Genomic DNA, 22,090 nt, shown 5'->3' with positions numbered 1-22,090 from the left:
CACACTCTGTGGGGAAGCACTAACATCAACAATCGAGGTGAATGCCTTTTACAATTTCTCTCGTCAAACAATATGGATATTGCTAATAGAGGCAATAAACCAACATTCATAAATTCAGGCAGGAAGTCTTGGACCTGACCCTGTGCAGTCCAGTAATTTCGGAGAAAATACAAAACTGGCACGTGTCGGACGAAGCTTCGCTGTCTGATCACAGGCACATTATTTTCGAACTTCGACTTGGTTCAACAACTTGAGTCGGCCTCAACGGTTTCAAACCAAACGATAGTCTTTATTTATAACAGTAATTGTCCACTTCAAAGGGTTACTTCAACCAGGAATGTTCCCTGGTGGAACAGAAGGCTCGAACTGCTTCGCAAAATGGCGCAAAAACTGTTCAATAGACCAACGATTACTTCGGACTGGACTCAATATAGGAGAGCTCTAACCGAATATAGCAAAGAACTAAGAAGATCAAAAAGGAAATCTTGGTTACACAATTGTGAAAGCATTTAAAGTACTCCAATTGTGCTAAGACTTAACAAAACTCTTGCTAAGGATCATTCGAACGGACTCGGTACTCTCAAAAAAGATGACGGTTCGTTCACAAAATCTCCGGCTGAAGTACTAGACTTGCTAATGGGGACTCACTTTCCGGGATCTTCCTCAGTTTATGCCGCTGCCAGCTCGGACTGATAGGATGTTCTCAAAGAAACTCTTCGGGATCTGAGAGGACAAAAGAGATCGCAACCAGAGTCGCAGGGATGGCTTTCACTAGGGCTAGGCTGGAAAACGCAGTGAGATCCTTTCAACCTTATAAATCGGCAGGTGCAGAAGGGATTTTGCCAGCGCAGATTCAAAATGGAGAATCTGCGCTAATTCCATCTCCAATCGAGATTTTTAAGGCAAGTCTGATACTAAATCATATTCCGTCTACATGGAGATTGGTAAAAGTTGTATTTATACCAAAACCAGGAAAACGTGACAAATCACTTCCAAAACCTGGACCCGAATGACTATGTTAAAGGGTCTTTAATAAAACTATTATCATCACTTCCAAAAGCCTTCAGACCAATCAGTTTATCATCAGTATTGTTGAAAACTATGGAAAAGGTATTATATGAATACATTAAGTCTGAATACATGATTAGATTACCAAGCTGGGAAATCTACAATCACAGCACTACACACGCTCGTGACAAAAATTGAAAAGTCTCTTTCATCGAAAGAAACAGCATTAGACGCGTTTATCGACATCGAAGGGGCCTTTGATAATGCTTCTTATTTATCAATGGCAAATGCGATGAAGAGAAGACCATTTGAAAACTGTCTAGTCGAATGGATCCGTATAATGCTCACACATAGCCAAATCACCTCGGAGCTGGGAGGGCTGCCAACAACGGTGACTGGAACCAATGGTTGCCCACAAGGAGGGGTCCTTTCACCCCTGCTGTGGTCATTGGTAGTTGATGATCTTATGAGAAGCTTAGAGGCAAAAGTTTTCGAAGTTGTGGGTTTTGCTGATGATTTAGTCATCATGGTTCGTGGAAAATTCGACGACGTGATATCGGATAGAATGCAAATTAAGGCCCTCAGACCTGCAAATTGCAAATTAAGACCTCACACTATCTTGGTGGAGTAAAGAACGCCTGGGCAATAATCCTTCAAAAACAATTGTTCCTTTCACTAGGAAGAGGAAACTGAAGTTACAGTCTCTACACCTTGGGGAAGAAGAAATCAAATGTACCGTCTCAGTTAAATATCTGGGGTAATCCTAGACGCTAAATTATTTTGGAACGCACACTTAGATTCAATAATTAGCAAGGCAAACACTGCCCTATGGGTATGTTCAAAAATGGTATGAAAAACATGGGGCCTGAAACCAAAAATGGCGTTGTGGGTCTACACCACCACTGTGAAACCTAGGATAGCTTATGCTTCGTTGGTACGGTGGCCAAAAAGTACAGAAGCCACGCCTATTAAAAAGTTGAACAAACGATTAGCATGCATGGCCATAAACGGAGCAATGAAAAGCACACCTTCGAAGGCTCTAAAAGTTATCCTCCACTTGCTACCTCTGAATCAACACGTTCAGTTAGAGGATAAGAGCACTCTACAATGATTACGGGTAATAATAGAGGTGTTTAGGTAGCAGATGGGAAAATTAGGTAATTCTTATACTATATTTCATTTAATTCACAATAATAGTGTTTCTAGCGGGCAGTTTTCAGTGTTGAATACTGAGTACTTAGCTTTTTGGTCTCGAGGGTTGGGAAGCAGGTGCGACTCTATATTTTTAAGCTTCTGTCGACAACCGTGAACGTCCAGGTTGTGTTGCGCTCAATTTACTTTGTATCTTGGGACTCTCGGCTTTATCCCTAATCCTCAATTCACCAACAGGGAATGCGGAGAGCGACGCGGATAACCTTCCCGATCCGGCGATGCCACCTGAAGTCAAGGGGCAACCTGAGACTTCCGGAGTTGTGGCCAAGCGTCTCTCCAACGTGCAACGGCGACGGTAAAAGTGGTACCGGAGCAAGGGCTACTCAAAGGAGGAAGCGGAGGAACTTGCCCTTCTGCCGGCCGGCCAGCCTAGCCAGCGGGACCTGGTCGTTGGTCTTTTGACAGAGAGCCGTATTAATTAACACGAAGGACGTGTTATCGAAAGCACCCTCAATATCAAAAAAAGCACAAAGTGCTGTCTGTTGATATTTGAGCGATTTCTCAATTAATGTCACTAAGCAGTGCAGTGCGGTTTCCGTAGATTTATCGTGTTGGTATGCATGTTTACTTACATGTAATGGAGAGTTTTTTAAAAGCTCATTGCGGATATAGTTATCCGTGATTTTCTCCATCAGCTTAAGAAGCGTTGAAGTCAGGCTTATCGGTCTGAAAGCCTTAGGCATGGTTTTGTCTTTTTTGCCAGCCTTAGGTATTAACACCACCCTGACTTTCCGCCAATTCTCCGGGATATATTCCAAAGTGAAACTGGCTCGAAAGAGGTTGATGAGCTCGAACATTATAACACCATTTGTTTTTTGTAAGAAAATGGGTAGAATACCATCCGGACCTGGAGATTTCATTGGTTCAAAAGAGCTGAGTGCCCATTTGATCGAAGCCTCCGTAAACAATCGGCGTGCAAGTAGAACCGAGTCATTTGGCAGATTGTATAATGACCCATTCCGCTCCTGCCCGCCTATGTCTTGTCCAGTGGTCACTGTCGAGCCAGGGAAGTGCGTCTTCATTAGAACTACCAGAGTTTCCCTGGTGGTAACAGTGAGACTCCCATCCTATTTTGACGTAGAACTACGTCTTACGGCAAGTTTTGAGATAGGGTGTCATTCCAAAAAATCGAAAAATGCGAGCGTCACGAAAAATGAAAGGTATTGAGCGCCAATAGCTCAGCGGTTTTCCGAACGTTTTCAATATTCTTACATCAATCGATTGAAAAATCTTCTAAGAATTGGTCCAAATGAAGAGAAGTATGGATTCTTGATGTTGAACCATTGAAAAATTGAAAATGATAAACCTATGTTTCACCAGAATTCTCGCTTCGTGATTGGTTGGAAGATTCTTTAGGATGAACCTATACCAATTTGATATCTGTGCTTGGGAAGTAAGTCAAAACAAGTGACAAAGTTTCCTCATTTCAACAAGATTTTTTAACACCGCGATTAAACCTAGACCATTTTGATGTCCTTGCTTGGGAAGTATGCCAGAAAGAGTGACAAAACTCCCTCGTGCCAACAGATTTCTTACGAACGCGATTAAACCTAGTCCAATTTGATGTCTGTGTTAGGGAAGTGTGCCAGAAAAAACGACAGAAGTTCGTTGCCACAACAGATCGCAAATTCTTTACTGCGAGACGATTAAACAAACCTAGGCGAATTTGATATCTGTGTTGGAAAAACGTGCTACAGCTGTAGTGTTCGGTTATAATATGACTCTGTATGAATACGCATGCTTTCCGTTTCATTAGAAGTGTAGTGAAAAGATGTGCTGTTGATAAAATAGGATTGAATTGGTAAAATCCCTTCAACGTGGGTAACCATGGGTAATAAAAACAATCTTCAATTTCTGTAAGGTAGTAGGAAAACAATAGTTTGTGTTCTTGATTTTGTTAAATTTTTTTCACATGCATATTGAAATAACTCTGAAATCTTTTGAGGATGGAACGTATGCAATATTACAATATGCAGGCTTACGTAGTCCTGCGTCACCTATATATGCGGTCGTGTCTTGTGCACAACCCCTCTGATTTTTTAATTGCCCTATACCATTGCAGTGGTCCTTGGACATCGCTTTCTGCAGACGCGTAGCCTCTGGCAGAGTTTGCATGCTTTCGCAAAATTTAACTCGTGATTTCCTTTTGGCTTTTCATAGCTCAGCGTTGTATTTGGTGAGGGAGGCTCTGTAGTCGTCCCAGTTAGACATGATTTTGGTCCTATTGATCAGACGCCTAGCCTTCCGACGGAGATTGCTAAGCGTCTCATTCCACCAGGGCACCTCACGGCAAACTGTTCGCGTGTTTACGGGACAGTTTGTGTTGTACGCGTCTGAGCGGCGATATCAACTGGAGTTCATAAATCATTGTGACAGGAATTACGTGAAGCAATCAGATGATCCCTAAAAGAACCCCAATTGGTTTTCTCCGCAGGGTGGCAACTCAACCAGGAAAAGACCAGGATTTTTTTTTCACCAGGAAAAACCGGGAAAAAACCAGGAATTTTCACCCAAAACCAGGAAAGAAAATTAGTTGCTTGCTGGTTGCTTAATTACTTGTGTGGTCATGTCCGCTGGTTCGACAAAACCAAAAAGTCTGCTTTCCCAACTGTCGATGGTCATATGCCCTGGCTTTCACCTGTCGCCAGGAGAGATTTGCATCAATAGTCTGAATCAGTTGACTGACGTTGACGGCGTAGCCCACCATTAGCCTCTAGGTTTGCCTCTTCTGCTCTCCCTGTGGATTACAGTTGAGTCCAGTTTTCCTGCAGATTTCGTTCGATTCTCTTCTCAAAATATGTCAGATCCACCTTTACCTACGTTTCCAAATCTCTGTTTCTATCTGGCGCTGGTGATATCAACGATCGAGTGTTAGGTCATCAAGCCCGAATAATGTATTCAGGCAACGATTAACGAAGACCTGCAGTTGTCTCCGATCTGATTTGAGCACCAAACGTTCCAAAGTAAGATCCAAAATATCGCCGCTAGTCATCCTGATTTGTTTGTCTATATCGGTCTTGGCACCACCGTTTGTCTGGCTACCAAAATCTTCCACCTCAACCTCTACTGTGAAATTGGAGGAATTGTTATTGTTCACTCCCACTGACTTGGTTTTTGCGACGTTGACTATGGTCGCAAAGACCTGAAGATGTAACACAAACCATTTAAATTTCTCTGCATATGATATTGCCATTGGGAGAGCAAGAAAATGTCGTCGGTCAGCTCGAGGTCATTTAATAGCTCCATTGTCAAAGAGTTTCAGGGTAATGCTCGGTTAGATTTGCTATCAATGACAATTAAAATTTTATTCATGACGACGAGGAACGGTATGTAACCCTGTCTCACTCCTGTAGCAGGGCCCCACAGTAGGTCATCGTGCAGCAATTTGCACGAAACCGCCTCATACTGAGCGTCGATGAGCATATAGCATACCAGGAACTTCTCTAGGCCTTCAGAATACGCCGAGATGTGTTTGTGATTTAGTCGGTCAAATGCTTTTTCGAAATCAAGAAGCACTAACAGAAGGCAGTCCTGGATTTCGATGATTTGCTCCAATATTATACTGAGTGTCGTGATCTGATCCACACACGATCGGCCGGCACGGAATCCAGCTTGCTACTGCCGGAGAGTAGCGCGAATTTTCTCCTGGATTCGCTCAAAAATCACCTTTCGGAGTACTACAAGAGCGATACAGAAAAACCTGACGCCGCCCTAGTTCCCACATTCAGATTGGTTCTGTTTCTTGGTGACTTACTGAAACGCCTTGCATCCAATCCACTGGAAATGTTGCAGTTTTGCAGATATTGCCGAAGAGCAACATTTGCGATGACAATACTGGGCAAGCTTTCAGCCTCTCGGCTGAAATGCAGACTATTCCTGATGCTTTACAAGAGTTCATATATTCAATTTCAATTAACAACGGCACTTCCAGGTTGACATGGTCGATGCGACGTACTGTGGGCATCACGCACTGTTGATTTTTCTAGTCTGCGGAATTTGAGACTCGGAAGAGTTTTTTAAATGTTTAGTTCAACGGTTAAGCTTGTTTCAGTCGGTCGGACGGTCGATCAGTAATTAGTCAGCTCTGCCCGTGACGACATCCTCGCATTGATGCTAACACCACTAAGGTAGCAAAAAATTTCTGCAATAAGTGAATATGTCTGCTGGTAGTGACCCTCTTCAACTAGTTAGTTGACTCTGGCTCTTTTGTCCCGTTTACAGAACTTCTTAACATCGCTTTCCATCTTGGTGTATCGTTGATGGGTTGCTGTCTTAGTCGCCCTGGTTCGTGCACACTCAATCTTGGTTTTCGTTGTATTTGGAATCAGGGTACGATCATTTTTATTGTTTATTCGCTCCAAGACTCGTAAGTCTCCTGGACCTCGATTAGTTCCAGTATTTGGAGCTACAAACTGCTAACTTTTCTTGCCCATTGAGCCAACTGGCAAGACAAGTTGTTGGGCAAGGGTCTGTGAAGTAATCTGTGGCCACATTCCGCAACTCTTAAGTCTTAATTTTACAAATTGAATAGTAAGCTTTCAATTCGAGTTACAGAATGAATTAAATTTTAAATAAGTACGAAATTTCTTTTTAAATTAGTTAATCGTGCTAGATTAAGTTAACTTAACGGGTGGTTTCAATCCTCAAAAGGTTTCAGAATTTTTGGCTCGGGTGGCACGTTCTTCATATTTATTTTGGATATTTGTGCCTCGCTGCTTTTGCCTTATCATCATCACTTACCTGCTGGGAAGGGAAAAGGATCAGGAGGAATGGGAGGGTTTGGATGAGGGAAAGTAAACGTCACAAAAACATTTATATAAAAGAAAACCTGCACTCCTGAATAGAAATGCCAGTACCGGGGGGTATTTCGAAAACCGGGTTTTCGGTTAAAAAAATTAAGTTTTAGAACGCGAAGAGAATTTATCATGTCATCTCTTAAACGAGAACAAATGTTAATGAATAAATTCTTATGAAAAAACTTGAGGCAGAGAATCTTCATTCAGTGTCCTCGCAAAAAGGAAGTACCTTACAGAATTTTACTAGCAAAACATTCTTGATGCCTTGAAAAATATTACAAAGTCATTTGTTTTTAAATCACGAATAGTGCGGTTAATTATAAAACGAATAAATTTAAGTATAAGATCTTTCTCTGAAATTCTACCAATACAGTAAATCGAACAGCAGTTGTGCGAGGTGCTCCGAGAGCAGCTCTAGAGTCGTAGAGTTTTTCCGGTACAGCAATTCGACTGCAGCCTAGACTGGTTCTGGTACTACAACGATTTCTTCATTCTTCATGAATTACTCATCGCATAACTACAGTATATATTTACTTTTTAGATCAGGCAGAGATGTTCGAAGCGATGATTGGTGCCCGTAGAATTGGCTCAGCCTTGTCAACAGGCTATTCTAAGTAATCAGAAAGTTATTTCTATTCCAGTTTGTATTTGCAACCGAACCTTCTTCCGTGGTTTGTTCTGACATTTCTCTAGAGTACTCCGTCAACTTTCACTGAAGATTTTCTGAACAGCTTCACTGTATATCACACATTTCTTTTGTTGCGCAATATTCTTAATTCGCATTCAAGTAGGAAATTGGATCTGCTTTGCCCTTCGCATAACGCTACGATCAAGAAGCATACGCCGCTGTACGAAGCTGACAATGTACAAAACCCTTATTTAACCGGTAGTTCTTTACAGACTTAAAGCTGTGACGTCGCTCACAGTGAAAATACGCGCTCTTGTCGTGTTTGACCGGAAGATGCTGCGGATGATATTTGGCGGAGTACAAACTGAAAGCGGAGAGTGGCGGGAACGTTTTATGAATCACGAGCTACATACACTACATACACACAAAGATGGCAATCGTATATCTGGCTAAAGTCAGTAGGCTACGGTGGGTACCGGTGTAAAAGACGGACCCGGACGAGAAAAAGTATCTTGTCCGATTTTGTCTCGATTTTGCTTCTTTCGCAGATTTTTCTCATAATGTTTACCTTAGCTGAAGTAGCCGACGCATTTTCATGAGAAAATTTTGCTAGAGAAGACTCACCGTCGGTTTCAATCCTTGACAGTGTAGCAAATATAAAATTTTAACTTTACTCTAGAAAAAAAAGTAAAAGGGGATAGATAACCCGGCAAACTTTCCAGCATAATATTCAACACAAAAAAACTTGTATTTTTCCATTCTTGATGCTAATTTTGTGTTATATTCGAAAGCCAGGAATTTTTTAAAAATCGACCAGGAAAACCGGGAAAAAACCAGGAATTTGAAATCACGGTTTGAGTTGCCACCCTGTTTCTCCGGATTCCTGAATTGTTCTCTCTTTAGAGGATTAGCCTCGATGTCGAAAATGATTTGTCTGTGGTCTGATAATCTTGGTTCATCAGAGACATGCCAATTTTTGATTTTCCCAGCTATAGAGGCGCTACATAGAGTAAGGTCAAGGAGCTCTTGTCAGATAGCGTTTATAAAGGTGGGGTCATTCCCTACATCGATCACATTGACATCGTTAGAAGTAAGATATTCAAGTAGGTACTCACCCCTTTTATTTGTGTCCGAGCTGCTCAATCCGCCGTTAAGTGCGGGTCGGACATCTGTGGCCTGTCGCCTGCGGCAACCGAAGCCTGCCGGTGTGAGCGACCCAGCCGCTCAACTCAGGGAAACCGCTGCTGGTACCCGTTCGCCAAGGCTCGATCCAGTATTGGATCAAGCTGAAAACGGCAATACTGCCTCAAAATGAGCAGCTTTCGCTGCATTCAGGTGAACCTCCACCATGCCAAGGGCGCGTCTAGTGTCCTATGCCGGAGGTTCACCAAAGAGCAGCTGAGTGCTGCTCTGATCCAGGAGCCATGGATCAACGATACCACGATCCTCGGTCTATCCGGCGGTAATGGTAAGTTAATCTATTGTAATACACAGTCCAAGCCTAGGACTGCCATTCTGTTAAATAAGAAAATAACATTTTCTCCAATTACAGAACTCATCCAACGCGACGTGATAGGCTGCGACGCAAATGCGCACCACGTGATAGCGACGTGATAGGCTGCGACGCAAATGCGCACCACACGATATGGGGCAGCTCGGACACAAATAACAGGGGTGAGTACCTACTTGAATATCTTACTTCTAACGATGTCTATGTAATCAATGTAGGGAATGACCCCACCTTTATAAACGCTATCTGACAAGAGGTCCTAGAACTTACTCTATGTAGCGCCTCTATAACTGAGAAAGTCAAAAATTGGCATGTCTCTGATGAACCAAATTTATCAGACCACAGACATATCATTTTCGACGTCGAGGCTAATCCTCTAAAGAGAGAACAATTCAGGAATCCGGAGAAAACTGATGTGATTGCTTCACGTAATTCCTGTCACAATGATATACGAACTCCAGTTGAGCTGGATATTGCCGCTAGTGACCTGCAATGCAGGATCACAGACGCGTGCAACACAAACTGTCCCGTAAACACGCGAACAGTTTGCCGTGATGTGCCCTGGTGGAATGAGACGCTTAGCAATCTTCGTCGGAAGGCTAGGTGTCTGTTCAATAGGACCAAAATCACGTCTAACTGGGACGACTACAGAGCCTCCCTCGCCAAATACAACGCTGAGCTACGAAAAGCCAAAAGGAAATCACGAGTTAAATTTTGCGAAAGCATACAAACTCTGCCAGAGGCTACGCGTCTGCAGAAAGCGATGTCCAAGGACCACTGCAATGGGCTAGGGCAATTAAAAGAGGATGGGAGTCTCACTGTTACCACCAGGGAAACTCTGGAAGTTCTAATGAACACGCACTTCCCTGGCTCGACAGTGACCACCGGACAAGACATAGGCGGGTAGGAGCGAAATGGGTCATTACACAATGTGTCAAATGACTCGGTTCTACTTGCACGCCGATTGTTTACGGAGGTTTCGATCAAATGGGCACTCAGCTCTTTTGAACCAATGAAATCTCCAGGTCCGGATGGTATTCTACCCATTTTCTTACAAAAAACGGATGGTGTTATAATGTCCGAGCTCCTCAACCTCTTTCGAGCCAGTTTCATTTTGGGACATATCCCGGAGAATTGGCGGAAAGTCAGGGTGGTGTTCATACCTAAGGCTAGCAAAAGAGACAAAACCATGCCTAAGGCTTTCAGACCGATAAGTCTGACTTCAACGCTTCTTAAGCTGATGGAGAAAATCACGGATAACTATATCCGCAATGAGTTTTTAAAAAACTCTCCATTACATGTAAGTCAACATGCCTACCAACACGGTAAATCTACGGAAACTGCACTGCTTAGTGACGTTAATTGAGAAATCGCTCAAATACCAAGAGACAGCACTTTGTGCTTTTCTTGATATTGAAGGTGCTTTTGATAACACGTCCTTCGCGTCAATTAATACGGCTCTCTGTCAAAAGACCAACGACCACACTACAATGAGCTGGATTCAAGCAATGCTCTCGAGCAGAGAAATTACAGCATCATTGGGAAATACGTCGGTCACGATTTCGGTGATCAAAGGATGTCCACAGGGAGGGGTTCTCTCCCTCCTGCTCTGGTTACTGGTGGCCGACGTACTCCTTCACAAGCTATCACAGCTTGGTTATGAGACCATTGCTTACGCCGACGACGTTGTACTTATCGTCAGAGGTAAGTTTGACGCAGTATTGTCAAGTCGCTTGCAAGGAGCTCTAAACACCACCATGTTATGGTGCTCACAAGAGGGACTTAATGTAAACTCCACCAAAACAGTCGTTATACCATTCACTAGGCGATGGAAACATACCATTACTCCCCCTATACTAAATGGTGTCAGACTGGGCTTCAGTAATGAAGTCAAATACCTCGGAATAATTCTCGATAAAAAACTGAACTGGGCTGCCCACCTAGATTATGCTGTTAAGAATGCAACTTCGGCTATCTGCAACTTCTGGCCAAAGGTGAATGAGGTGACAGCCCAAGCCAAACTAAACAAAGTTCAGCGTTCAGCAAAAACAAAGTACAAAGTTCAGCAGCTTACAGTTACCAGTGCCATGCGTACAACACCTACTGCAGTCATGGAGACAATGCTATGCTTACTACCTTTGCATCTTCATGTGAAGAAGGAAGCAGAGCTCGGAGAAATACGGTTGCAAAGGAGTAAAACCATACTCGAAGGTGACCAAATCGGTCATCTTCGCATACTTCGGGAATTCATTGACACCCTTAGCAACTTCAGTCTCTGACTGCATGGAAGTCAGGCCCAATAATATGGACGTTCCATATGAGGTGAATGAAACAGATCGCTCAATGTGGAATAATGGAAAGCGTAACGACAACCACCGGGTCGTTAGCGAATGATGGTGCTACCGGGCATTCCCTCGACTGTATGACAGATCACATCAAGAACACCAACCGTTAAAGTGGAAACCAAAATCAATTTCCGCCTGATTACACAGTGGTCCAGCAGCGAAAATTAAGTGGAAAGTTTTTTGTGGTTCAAAATAGCTCCCCACAATATTCAGCAAAGTTGTACAGCTCTAAAAGACAATTAATGCGAAATCAACGACTAAGTTCTAGTTGGGCTTGTAAACACATAACACATGATAACTTTTTATAAGAAAGAGAGAGAAGGATAATTTCTTCGACAAAGTTGTAGCTAAAGATTATATAAGTAACTTTACCAAAGACAGGCGTTTCTAACTTACAGGGTGTTTTACAACAAGACCTCTCAAAAATCACTTTTTCGCTGATTTCTTCAAATGCAGTGGTTTTATTGCATCATAATGTTTTACAAAGTTGGTTATCTTATCAAAAGACATATTTTTGTAGAACATTGTATGTTGAAAACTCATACGTATAACGACTTCTAACGTGTTTCCTGTGTTTTTCAGTCTTTTTTGGAATAGAATATCTCAAAAAGGGGCAAACGAAAAAAATCAAACTTGGCCGTTTCTGAAAGCTTGAAGTTTTATCTCAAGCATATGTGAAAATAAAAAACTGGTTTTTTATCTAACTCGAGTAATTTCAGTTAAATTATTTAATGTTTGACCATTTTCTACTATGCAGTATTTTCCAATATCTTCTTGAAGACGATTAAAGTCAACATATACCTAGCGATAGGATGCTTCTTGAAAACTGCTATCCAAAATAACAGCATACCCTGTGAAAAAAAATATCAATCAATCCGGCAAGAGCACAACTCACGTGACTTGTGTTCTATTGTGATAATAGAAACGATATTTAGATAAAATCATGCATTTTCCATTTTGGACTTATGGCCAACATTTTGCATCAAATACTCCTATGTGCGAAGTAAAACTGAAATATTTAGACGAGTTGAGGAATTTCGTTTAGACGAGATTTTGAATGACAAGTGCACTCAAAACAAGAAATCGTCAAAGTTCTTACTTATTGGTAGAGTTTTAGACCAGAGCGTAGATGCCAGGTTTTGCTCGAACGATTGTTCGAACTTCCACTTCTGTTCTGTGTTGTAATCATGGACGTCTTCGGTAGCCCCGGGTCACACGTGGAGAAGTTGAACGTTAGAATAGGTCACTATTAAAAAGATTAAGGATTGCTAAAGAATTAGGGAAAGAATGGAGAATAGAATTACGCAAATTTTTATTAACTTATCACTCTACAAAACATAGCACAACTGGAAAAAGTCCTGCAAAATTGATGTTTGGCAAAAAAAAGGAACAGGTTGCCTGGAGTTCCAGCAAAAGAAATCTATGATGAGGAAGTACGAGATCATGATAGAGTTGAAAAGGAAAAGGGAAGAATATATGCTGATCGGAAAAGAAGAGCTCAGGAAAGTGATATTCAAATAGGAGATCGCGTATTAGCCAAAAGAATGAAGAAAAATAATAAATTAGAGGCAGATTTCTCTACAGAACAATTTGAGGCTGTGAAAAAAATAGGTGGAGATGTAACAATCAGATCAGAAGAATATAGACGAAATGTAACACACTTAAAGAAATTCGAAAATTTTGATAACTCTAATGTAACTCAAGATAAGGCTAATGGGCAGAATTGTGAGAAGCGCATCAGGAAACAGCCAGCAAAATTTAGTAATTATATACCATATGGAATTAATAAAAGCTAAGTAGGATTGTAGAGTTTGAACTATGATCATGAGTTTAAGCAGTCGTAGAGAAAAGAAGGACTATTAGAGAAAGGTTTCCGACAGGAGCAGACGTGAGCTGACAGAGGAATAGTGAACGGTTTATAATGGACCTTAGTGCAAATTGAATAAAATAAATTATCACAGTCATCGTTATCACAGTCATCGTTATCACAGTTCTCAATTTACGTTATCACAATTCTCTACAGGTATGAGCGATCCGTAAACTGTGTACAGCAATCAGGCCCTGCCACAAAAGACGATCATTAAGACCGTCGCAATGGCTTATTAACCCAATGCCCTTCTGGCATACAAAAAAAAATCTTAGGACAGTGCATAAATGCTTGGCGGATGAAAGATTAAATTTGCCCTGATTAGTTGATGATCGCTAATGCTCCGAAATTTGTCTTTCCCATTAGTTCATTTATGGTTGTATGTGTTGGAAAATTGATAGCGGGCGCGCGATTGAGGACCTGTGTTAGGCGGGGCTGACGAATTCACTATACTACATTTTACAACTTAAGTAGTACAAAAAGTCCAGGCCAAAGCACATTTACAAATTCGATCATCATTTTTCTTCTCATCATCATCATCATCATTATATTTAAAATATGACATTCCGGCCTTTGGCAGAGAGATCTTAGAGTCAGTTCGTAGAGTCCACGAAATGCCTCCGCATAGGTGTGACGGATACTGTGTTATCTGACTCATAACGCACCCCTATTTCCGAAATTCTAAAACCTCTCATGCTTTTATTTTTGGAGTAAACATGTAATTTCTTATGTTAAATAGTTAATATTTGTATGCTCTAGTCGAATTTATGATCAATTAAACGAAAAACCACAAAGTTAGTGAGCTATGAGACCCGCCCCCGTATATAATGTATATTCGTTATGAGTCAGGTAACACAGTATGCTTGGGGCTCTACCTGTGTTTTAGCGGGCGACATTGCCTGTTTCGTCAGGTAGAACTGATATCTGAGGTCGCCCTGTCACTTTGTTGACATCACAAAAGGGTCCAGTGCAGAGTTTTATACGCTATTAAGCGACCAGTTGGATAACCCGGAAAAAAGAGAAAAAAAGACATAAAGTGTAAAAGAGAACTTACTGGTCTGCCACTGGGTTATCAAAAATTTGGTGAATTACATTCTCGTGACTCTTTATCAATGTTACGGCTGTTCCAATTCCTCGAGCGACAACGCCTACATCTCCTTCCAAATCGAAACACTGCGTATATCCAATTACTGCATTAGCACCTAGGTCTATTGCCTTCAATCCCATTTTCCTTTGCACCTAAAAAATATACGTCATTGCCATTTTTGTTTTGTTTTTGAGGATAAAACAAGTATCTACACATTATTAGGATTTACCTGGCCAGACAATTTTATAAATGCAATTTGCCTAGCTTCGTTGGAAGCTCGAGGGGTTCTAATTTTATCGATCCATTGATACTCTGGATCGTCATTGACGACTAACTCTTCTACGAATCCGTGAACAATCTGCACACTGTATCCATGTGGAATTGAAGGTGCTGAAAAATGAAGAAATTATTCAAGTGCCATTCCGCTGCACATAAGTGTGTATAAATACCTACAATGGAAAAATTTAACTCCACACGAACTTTGACGAAATTTATTGAAATCGATAAACAAATCGACTTTTACGATAAGATTGACTTCGCCTGAAAATGAAACAATATATTTTCATGGAGAACGATTGTAGAATACTTTAGAACTTTGTACAAAGTAAAAGAATTTGTGTCTCTGTACACAAACACAGATTCGGCGTAGGACTACGAATTTACTATATCCAACTGTATGGGATTTCGCGTATGGGATAAACGCGTGTCGCGTATGTTGTCAAATTCGACATCGTGTCAAAATCGAGATCCTTTTTTAATACGAAAAAAATTAATATAAATGCGTTAGAAATTGACTAAATACCGTGGACCCCCGTTCGTTTGACCGTTTTTGATCTGAACATTTTTTAATTTGAACCCCGTTGGTTTGCACGACGTGCAAATTAAAAATGGTTCAAACGTCATACTCAATATGACATCATTTGCTTATGCAGACAATGCTCATAAACACGATTTGTTTGTGCTGATCTAGCGTGTTTAATCTGTTTCACATTGCGTTTTCCCAATAACGATTATGGTAGAAATCCGATCGGAGAATGAATATTCGTTGCTTGCAACTGCAACATAGCGCTACAAGGTGTTATGAACCGAGCGGATATCAACACGCGGGGCACGATATTCAACAAATCTAGTCAATTCGTCTGCTTTGCCGATGATATGGATATTATCGGCAGAACATCTGTGGCGGTGGCTGAACAGTACACCAGACTAAAGCGCGAAGCAGAAAAGATTGGGTTAAAGGTAAATACGTCTAAAACAAAGCACATGCTGGCCAGCGGAACCGAGGCCGAACGACACCGCTTGGGCAGTAGTATATTGATCGACGGCGATGAGTTTGAGGTAGTCGATGAATTTGTCTACCTTGGCTCACTGGTAACGGCGGACATAATACCAGCCGTGAGATTCGGAGGCGTATTATCAGCGGAAGTCGTGCTTACTATGGGCTCCACAAGCAATTGCGGTCGAGCAGACTAAGTCCCCGTACAAAGTGCACCCTGTACAAGACGCTTATTAGACCGGTTGTTCTCTACGGGCATGAAACATGGACAATGCTCGAGGAGGACCTGCGAGTGCTCGGAGTTTTCGAACGACGAGTGCTAAGAACGATCTTCGGCGGCGTACAGGAGAACGGAGTATGGAGGCGGAGGATGAACCATGAACTCGCACAGCTCTATGGCGAACCCAGTATCCAGAAGGTGGCTAAAGCTGGACGGATGCGATGGGCAGGGCATGTTGCAAGAATGCCGAACAACTACCCTGCAAAGATGGTGTTCGCCTCAAATCCGGTAGGAACAAGACGACCAGGAGCGCAGCGAGCAAGATGGTTAGACCAGGTGGAGCGAGATCTAGCGGAGAGTACTCGGTGTCCGAAAAATTGGAGAGTGGTAGCCCTCAACCGAGTTACATGGAGAAATTTTGTTCAACAGGCTTTGTCTTAGGACGGCAAGCCACCTAAGTAAGTAAGTGCTTGCAACTGCCTACCAAAACAATTAGTATTGGGCGATACCGTATCGATGCCCGCGATATCGATACTCGAAGGCCGATATTTCGATATATTTCATCGATACTTACGACCAAAGTAAATTGATATATACCAGGTATGTGACCATCGAGGGTTGCATTAGTGTGTGTAGAAAGAAGAAGAAATAGTTCTGAAATATGGTGGAACTTGCATGAAAATTAAAACTAAATTAATTGTAATTAATGAATGCATCTATATTATTCCAGAGAAATATTTGAACATTTACAATGAAATGTAAGGAATATATTTCAAAGTCATTTGCACTTGTAGCCTTCTTTATTATGCGTAAAAAATTTGAGAACATGGGTGACTAACTATTTCGATGTGCAATTGAAAAATGAATTAATGTTTCTAATACTTCACGATCAATACGGTATACGGTTGCTTAAATTAAAACACGTTCCATCCAACATTTTGCTTGCATGATGCTCTTGAATATCTGCCTTTGATGTCTTCTTTTAACAAATAGTTTTATTCGAATAGATGCTTGTGCTACTGCTTGAAAATCCTTAAGTTGAAGTCACTGTTCCAAGATGATACCTTTTTATCATAAATTTACCCGTCTCAACACTACGTAGAAAACCATAAAAAGTAATCTTAGATTGCTACAAAACGGTCTTAGAAGATAATTAACACTTTAAAAGCTTACCAGAAATCAGACGAAAAATATCGCGGGCGGATAACAATGTTGCTCATGCTGCTTATTGAACAATCATGTCCGAGCATTTTAAAAAAAATCTTTTTTGTTTTACTACTTGTAGGAAAGCGATATAACGACATTTCTTTGAGACATCTTGATACCGTTTTGACGAAAAAATTTCCGCTTGCAATTTGGAATGTTGCACTTCATTGTATTCATGAAAATACTTACTAGAAATAGTGTTCTAAGCATAAACATAAAAACTGTGAGAAAAAAATAGACAAATCTTGCGTATCCAACGATTTTTTTTAAAAATTAACTAATTTTCCATACAAAATGCTCGAAATCTCAGAACTAGTGTAGATGTGTTAGTGCAAAGTGTATATTACAGCTCGCATTGTCATATACCTGGTATATATCAATTTACTTTGACTTACGACGTCGATATTATGCTAAATCGATAATTTCATCCCGATACTGTTTTGATAAAGCGGGATATGCAACAGAAAACAATATAGGTTCAAACTAGGCCAGGAAATGCTCAAGAAAGCAATATATTAAGGATTTTTTCTCATGCTGTTTTCTTTTCAGGTATCTACTATAGGCTTAATTCTCAAATTTACTTTATTGGAATTGACTTTTATGCAAAACCTCGAACAATGTTACTTACATGTTTAACAGTTGAATCAATATATATAGAATGCCAGTGTCGCTGCAGTGCTCGTGGTAAACATCACACATTTGAAAATTACGTATTTACACTGTATGCGCATATGTGTGAGTGATCGATTCGAAACGGGAATCTGATTGTCAAACTAAAAAGGCAGCCCAATAAAAAATCCTTCTGCTTTTCCGTAAATCACGTAGGATAAATCACCCGATTTGGTCGTTTTGGGGTATTTCGTCGGCAGGAAAATTTTCTATTGGGCAATTTGACAATGTAGTTCCCGTATCCAAGACACGAACCAGCAACATGTTTGCCACCAAAATATCCATGAAACACCAGCGACACTGGCATTCTATATATATTGATTATACCTGTTTAACGCTTATTGAATAGTAAGTGCATACGATACGCCATTTTCAGCAATTCAGAACTAACCAGAGAGCACAAAGAGTAGTATTGGGCGTTGACGGCATTAACAAAGACTTTCCAGTTTTTTACGCGCCGTAATAGCGGTGAAAGTGGCAGAGGTGGGACAGAGATCGAGAAGAGTTACAACCGGAAAGGAACTACTCCCGGCGGAACTCTGCAGGAATGGCCAAGAACCGCCAGCAACGACACGTCACTGGATGGTTTCAGGGATTTGGGAGAGGGCTACCGGACGAGTGGATTCTCCCATCTACAGAAAGGGCGATCAGATAGATTGCTGTAATTACCGCAGCATAACGCTGGTCAAAGCCACCAATAGTGTGCTCTCCCAGATTTTGTTGCGTCGTCTATCCCCGGTGACAGGAGAGTTCGAAGGTAGTACCAGGTGGGCTTTATGGAGGCCCATGCTACTACGGATCTAGTTTTTACTCTTCGGCAGGTCATCCAGATGTGTCGGGAGTACAATCCATCATATTTTTGTGGATTCCGGGCAGCATACGATTCAATCGGGCGCGAACAGCTGTGACAGGTGTGCACGAGTGCGGTTTTCCGTACAAAGCGACGTGTCCGAAATAGAGCTGCACTGGAGCGAGTGATGTGTTGCGTGCATGTTTTGGGGGCACTTTCTTTGCTCAACATGTTTTTTATTGATTAATTTTTATTAATCCTTTTTTTGTGTTGCATTTTCTAATCCCAGAATGCCACCTTAAATAGTATCGATAAATCTAATATCGATGCTTCACGAACGATATATAAACGGTATCGATAAAGCGGCGGATTTGAAATTGATATTCAATTATCGATATTTTCGAGAATTTTGCCCAATCCTAAAAACAATAACAAAGAGCAGGGCAGTCAGTTCACACAAGTTCCAGCATATTTAGGGTTACCAGTTGTTTAAATTAAAAACTAACCCCGTTAGCAGGGATACCAGACTTGCAGATTTGTCTGCAAATTCCAGATTTTTGGAACGGTCTTGCAGATCATTATAAATTTGCAGATATTTGCAGTTTTTATAACTTTTATTGTTTTGGTGCAGATTTTTGTTCGAAGCTCTTTAAACTTTCACAGACTTCTTGAAAAAGTGTGCAGATTTTTGCAGATTATTTTTAAACACGAAAATTCGAGTAGCCGGAAAACTGCTCGATTTTTTCGGTTTTCGAGCAGTTCCAGACATTTTTTTAGAGGAATCGTACTTAAGATTATCATTGATTATTCTACTGATTACCATTGTTTACCTAATTAATTCGAAAATGATTACAAAAGTAATCTCTGATTACTACGCACTTATACGCCTTACTGGAAAACCCTTGAGTGGCTGTTAGTTTAATCAGCTTATGAGTTTGACTTTCTTTTCCTTCTTTTTCAGTTCATTTTCCTTGAGCGAAATCGTGTGCGAGATTCGACTGTGATAATCGTGTTAATCGGGGTAGTCTAAATAGGGGCAAATGTCGCAATGCATAACTTTGGAGCATCGCATTGCATTAAGGTGAAATGAGTCGTTATTGTAAATTTCAAAAGCAGTTTTTTTTTGTTTGAAATAAAAAATCAGTTCATGAAAATATATTCACTGTGATTGACAAGAAGAATGCAATGCAACAAATCTTTAAAAAACCACATTAGATTGGCCTTTAATGGAAAAATATGCTGGTAAATTATGGTTCCATTTTCCCGGAGATATTCCAGATCGCGGTGGGATTTTTTTTGACGTCACAACAGATGAAATAAAATTAGAAATCTGCTTAATTGACTGCGCAAAAGTTATCCATTTTATTTGTAGTCACTAATAATGACTTTTACACTATCCTGTAGAGCGCTGGCTTACACCTCACACTCCGCAACATCCGTTGTCGGTTCTACCGGGCCTCAAAAGTGGCTATTTCAAATTCTCTTCAAAAACATGGCAAATGGGGTATCAAATGACAGGATTTTTCAACACGAGCTCGTTAGTGGACATTTGGATGTATTTTGAGTCGATCTGGACATTCCGGAACATTCGGCATCGGTTCTACCGGAACTCATAAGGGGTCACTTGGAATTCTCTTCGAAAACATGGCACATTTGCCATTTGGGTATCAAATCACAGGCTTTTTCAACACGAGCTCTTTCGTGCAGATTTGCCCAGTCAGCATTTTTATATGTATAATTAGATTACAAATAAGAGTTATGTACTGATCGTATTCGATGCGCAAAAGCCGCTTATTCGTACCATTTTGGAGGCGATATACGCACTGGGGAATAATTTTGAGCGATACACTTATATAGGTATTTCAATACGATAGGATCCGATTAAGCGCTACTAGCTACATACATCTATACAACTTTGTTCTGAAAATCGTATGTTTGTCAGCTACCAGCATTATAAACGATAGAATATCAACTTGTGCGTGCTTTATTAGGCTATATTTACGAATCCGAGTTCGTTAAGACATATTTACGATAATTTTCGTACATTGATATACGAGTTGGTGCTGGCTGGGTTGGATGTATTTTGAGTCGATCGATCTAATTGTAGGGACTATAGCAAATGATCAGTAATATCTCATTGAGTAAACGGAATACAAATATTAAATTTGCTAAAAATTCTATCTTTTATAAGAAACCATTTTAGCGTGCATTAACGTGTTGCTCACAACGCAACAAACATCGGCTATGACAACGAAATATATGGTGAAAATAAAAGTGATGGGAAAAAATATGATGCGATAAAGAGATATGATTAGAAAGGAAGTATAATGCAAAAAAAAAGAAAAACAAAAACTATAATCCCCGGCAACCATTTCTTCGTATTTCTTTGTTTTCCGCTGTATCAGTCTTTGGGGACACCAGTGGAGGGGGCCGATGGTGGTTGTTACCATTTTTAAGGGCAATTTCTACAAACTCTACGATTACTCTTGGGAAGCTCAGATGGAGATGGTAGTCATGTTCTGGAGGGCCCCATACCTGTGTTAGCGTGTTGGCGAATTCGTCTGTGTACGGAAGCCGTGGGCTAGCTTGGCGAAACTGGCAGAAGATATTTGGGCGAAATGCTCAGTTCGGATGGTTCGGCCAGCGTATTGTTGATTTCGGGCTGAACCATAGTTAATAAGTGTGGAAAAAACCACAATCTCGAAAAACAGGTATGATGGAAAACAAAATGTGATAGAAAATAAAGCATGGTGGAGATAAAAGTGTGAAGAAAAAGAAGGTGTAATTGATACGAAGGTATGAAGCAAAAGCAGTGATAATGATGAGGCTGGCTCTTGGCTACGTAGCTCTATAATAACTTTCCCTGCGAAGAAAGCTCGACACCATTCTTTTCTTAGGGTTCAAAACGTGAACTTCTATACTTTACTTCTATATTTTAAATATTGTTTCAACAGAAAAGAGTAGAGAAGGAGAATATTGTAGGGACTATAGCAAATGATCAGTAATATCTCATTGAGTAAACGGAATGCAAATATTAAATTTGCTAAAAATTCTATCTTTTATAAGAAACCATTTTAGCGTGCATTAACGTGTTGCTCACAACGCAACAAACATCGTTTGCTTGCTCTGCTTAACTCGAGTGGCGAACAAGCACACGAAAAGGATGACTAGCAAATAGCCCGGAGAAGTGCTATGTCTTTCGGTTATATATAGGAAGAAAAGATATGGAAAGAAATAGACGCGGGAAAATTTGGTTGATACCACCCCTTCGGCAGGCAACCATGTTTTCGCTGCCAACATCTCGTGTGTGCGAAAATGAGATAGCATGTCAGTACTGCCTTTCACTCAACTGCCAGCAGTCTGATTTGGGCCCGCTGTCAAATTTTGAGCCCAGGACATCCTGTCGCTGACGTGCACTGCATCTCGTTATAGAGATGTCGATGGGTTGGTTGATACAAATGTATAGAGCGAGAGAG

At 40.9% G+C, this 22,090-nt stretch overlaps 1 protein-coding gene across 3 annotated transcripts in view; it reads right to left on the bottom strand.

The window, feature by feature from the left end:
* Nucleotides 1-22,090, bottom strand: part of LOC128744567 (C2 domain-containing protein 5) — a 255,968-nt gene that overhangs the window by 229,898 nt on the left and 3,980 nt on the right. For all 3 annotated transcript variants that reach the window (XM_053841668.1, XM_053841669.1, XM_053841670.1), the window contains exons 4-6: nt 14,907-14,993; nt 14,683-14,843; nt 14,421-14,605 (exon numbers count right to left, since the gene is read on the bottom strand). In XM_053841668.1, coding sequence (XP_053697643.1) covers nt 14,421-14,605; nt 14,683-14,843; nt 14,907-14,993 — 433 coding nt within the window. The remainder of the gene's footprint in view (nt 1-14,420; nt 14,606-14,682; nt 14,844-14,906; nt 14,994-22,090) is intronic.

This window comes from Sabethes cyaneus, chromosome 3 (assembly GCF_943734655.1).
Source record: "Sabethes cyaneus chromosome 3, idSabCyanKW18_F2, whole genome shotgun sequence".
NCBI lineage: Eukaryota > Metazoa > Arthropoda > Insecta > Diptera > Culicidae > Sabethes > Sabethes cyaneus.
The sequence above is the reverse complement of the archived record's forward strand: the minus strand, read 5'-3'. Positions and strand labels throughout refer to the sequence as shown.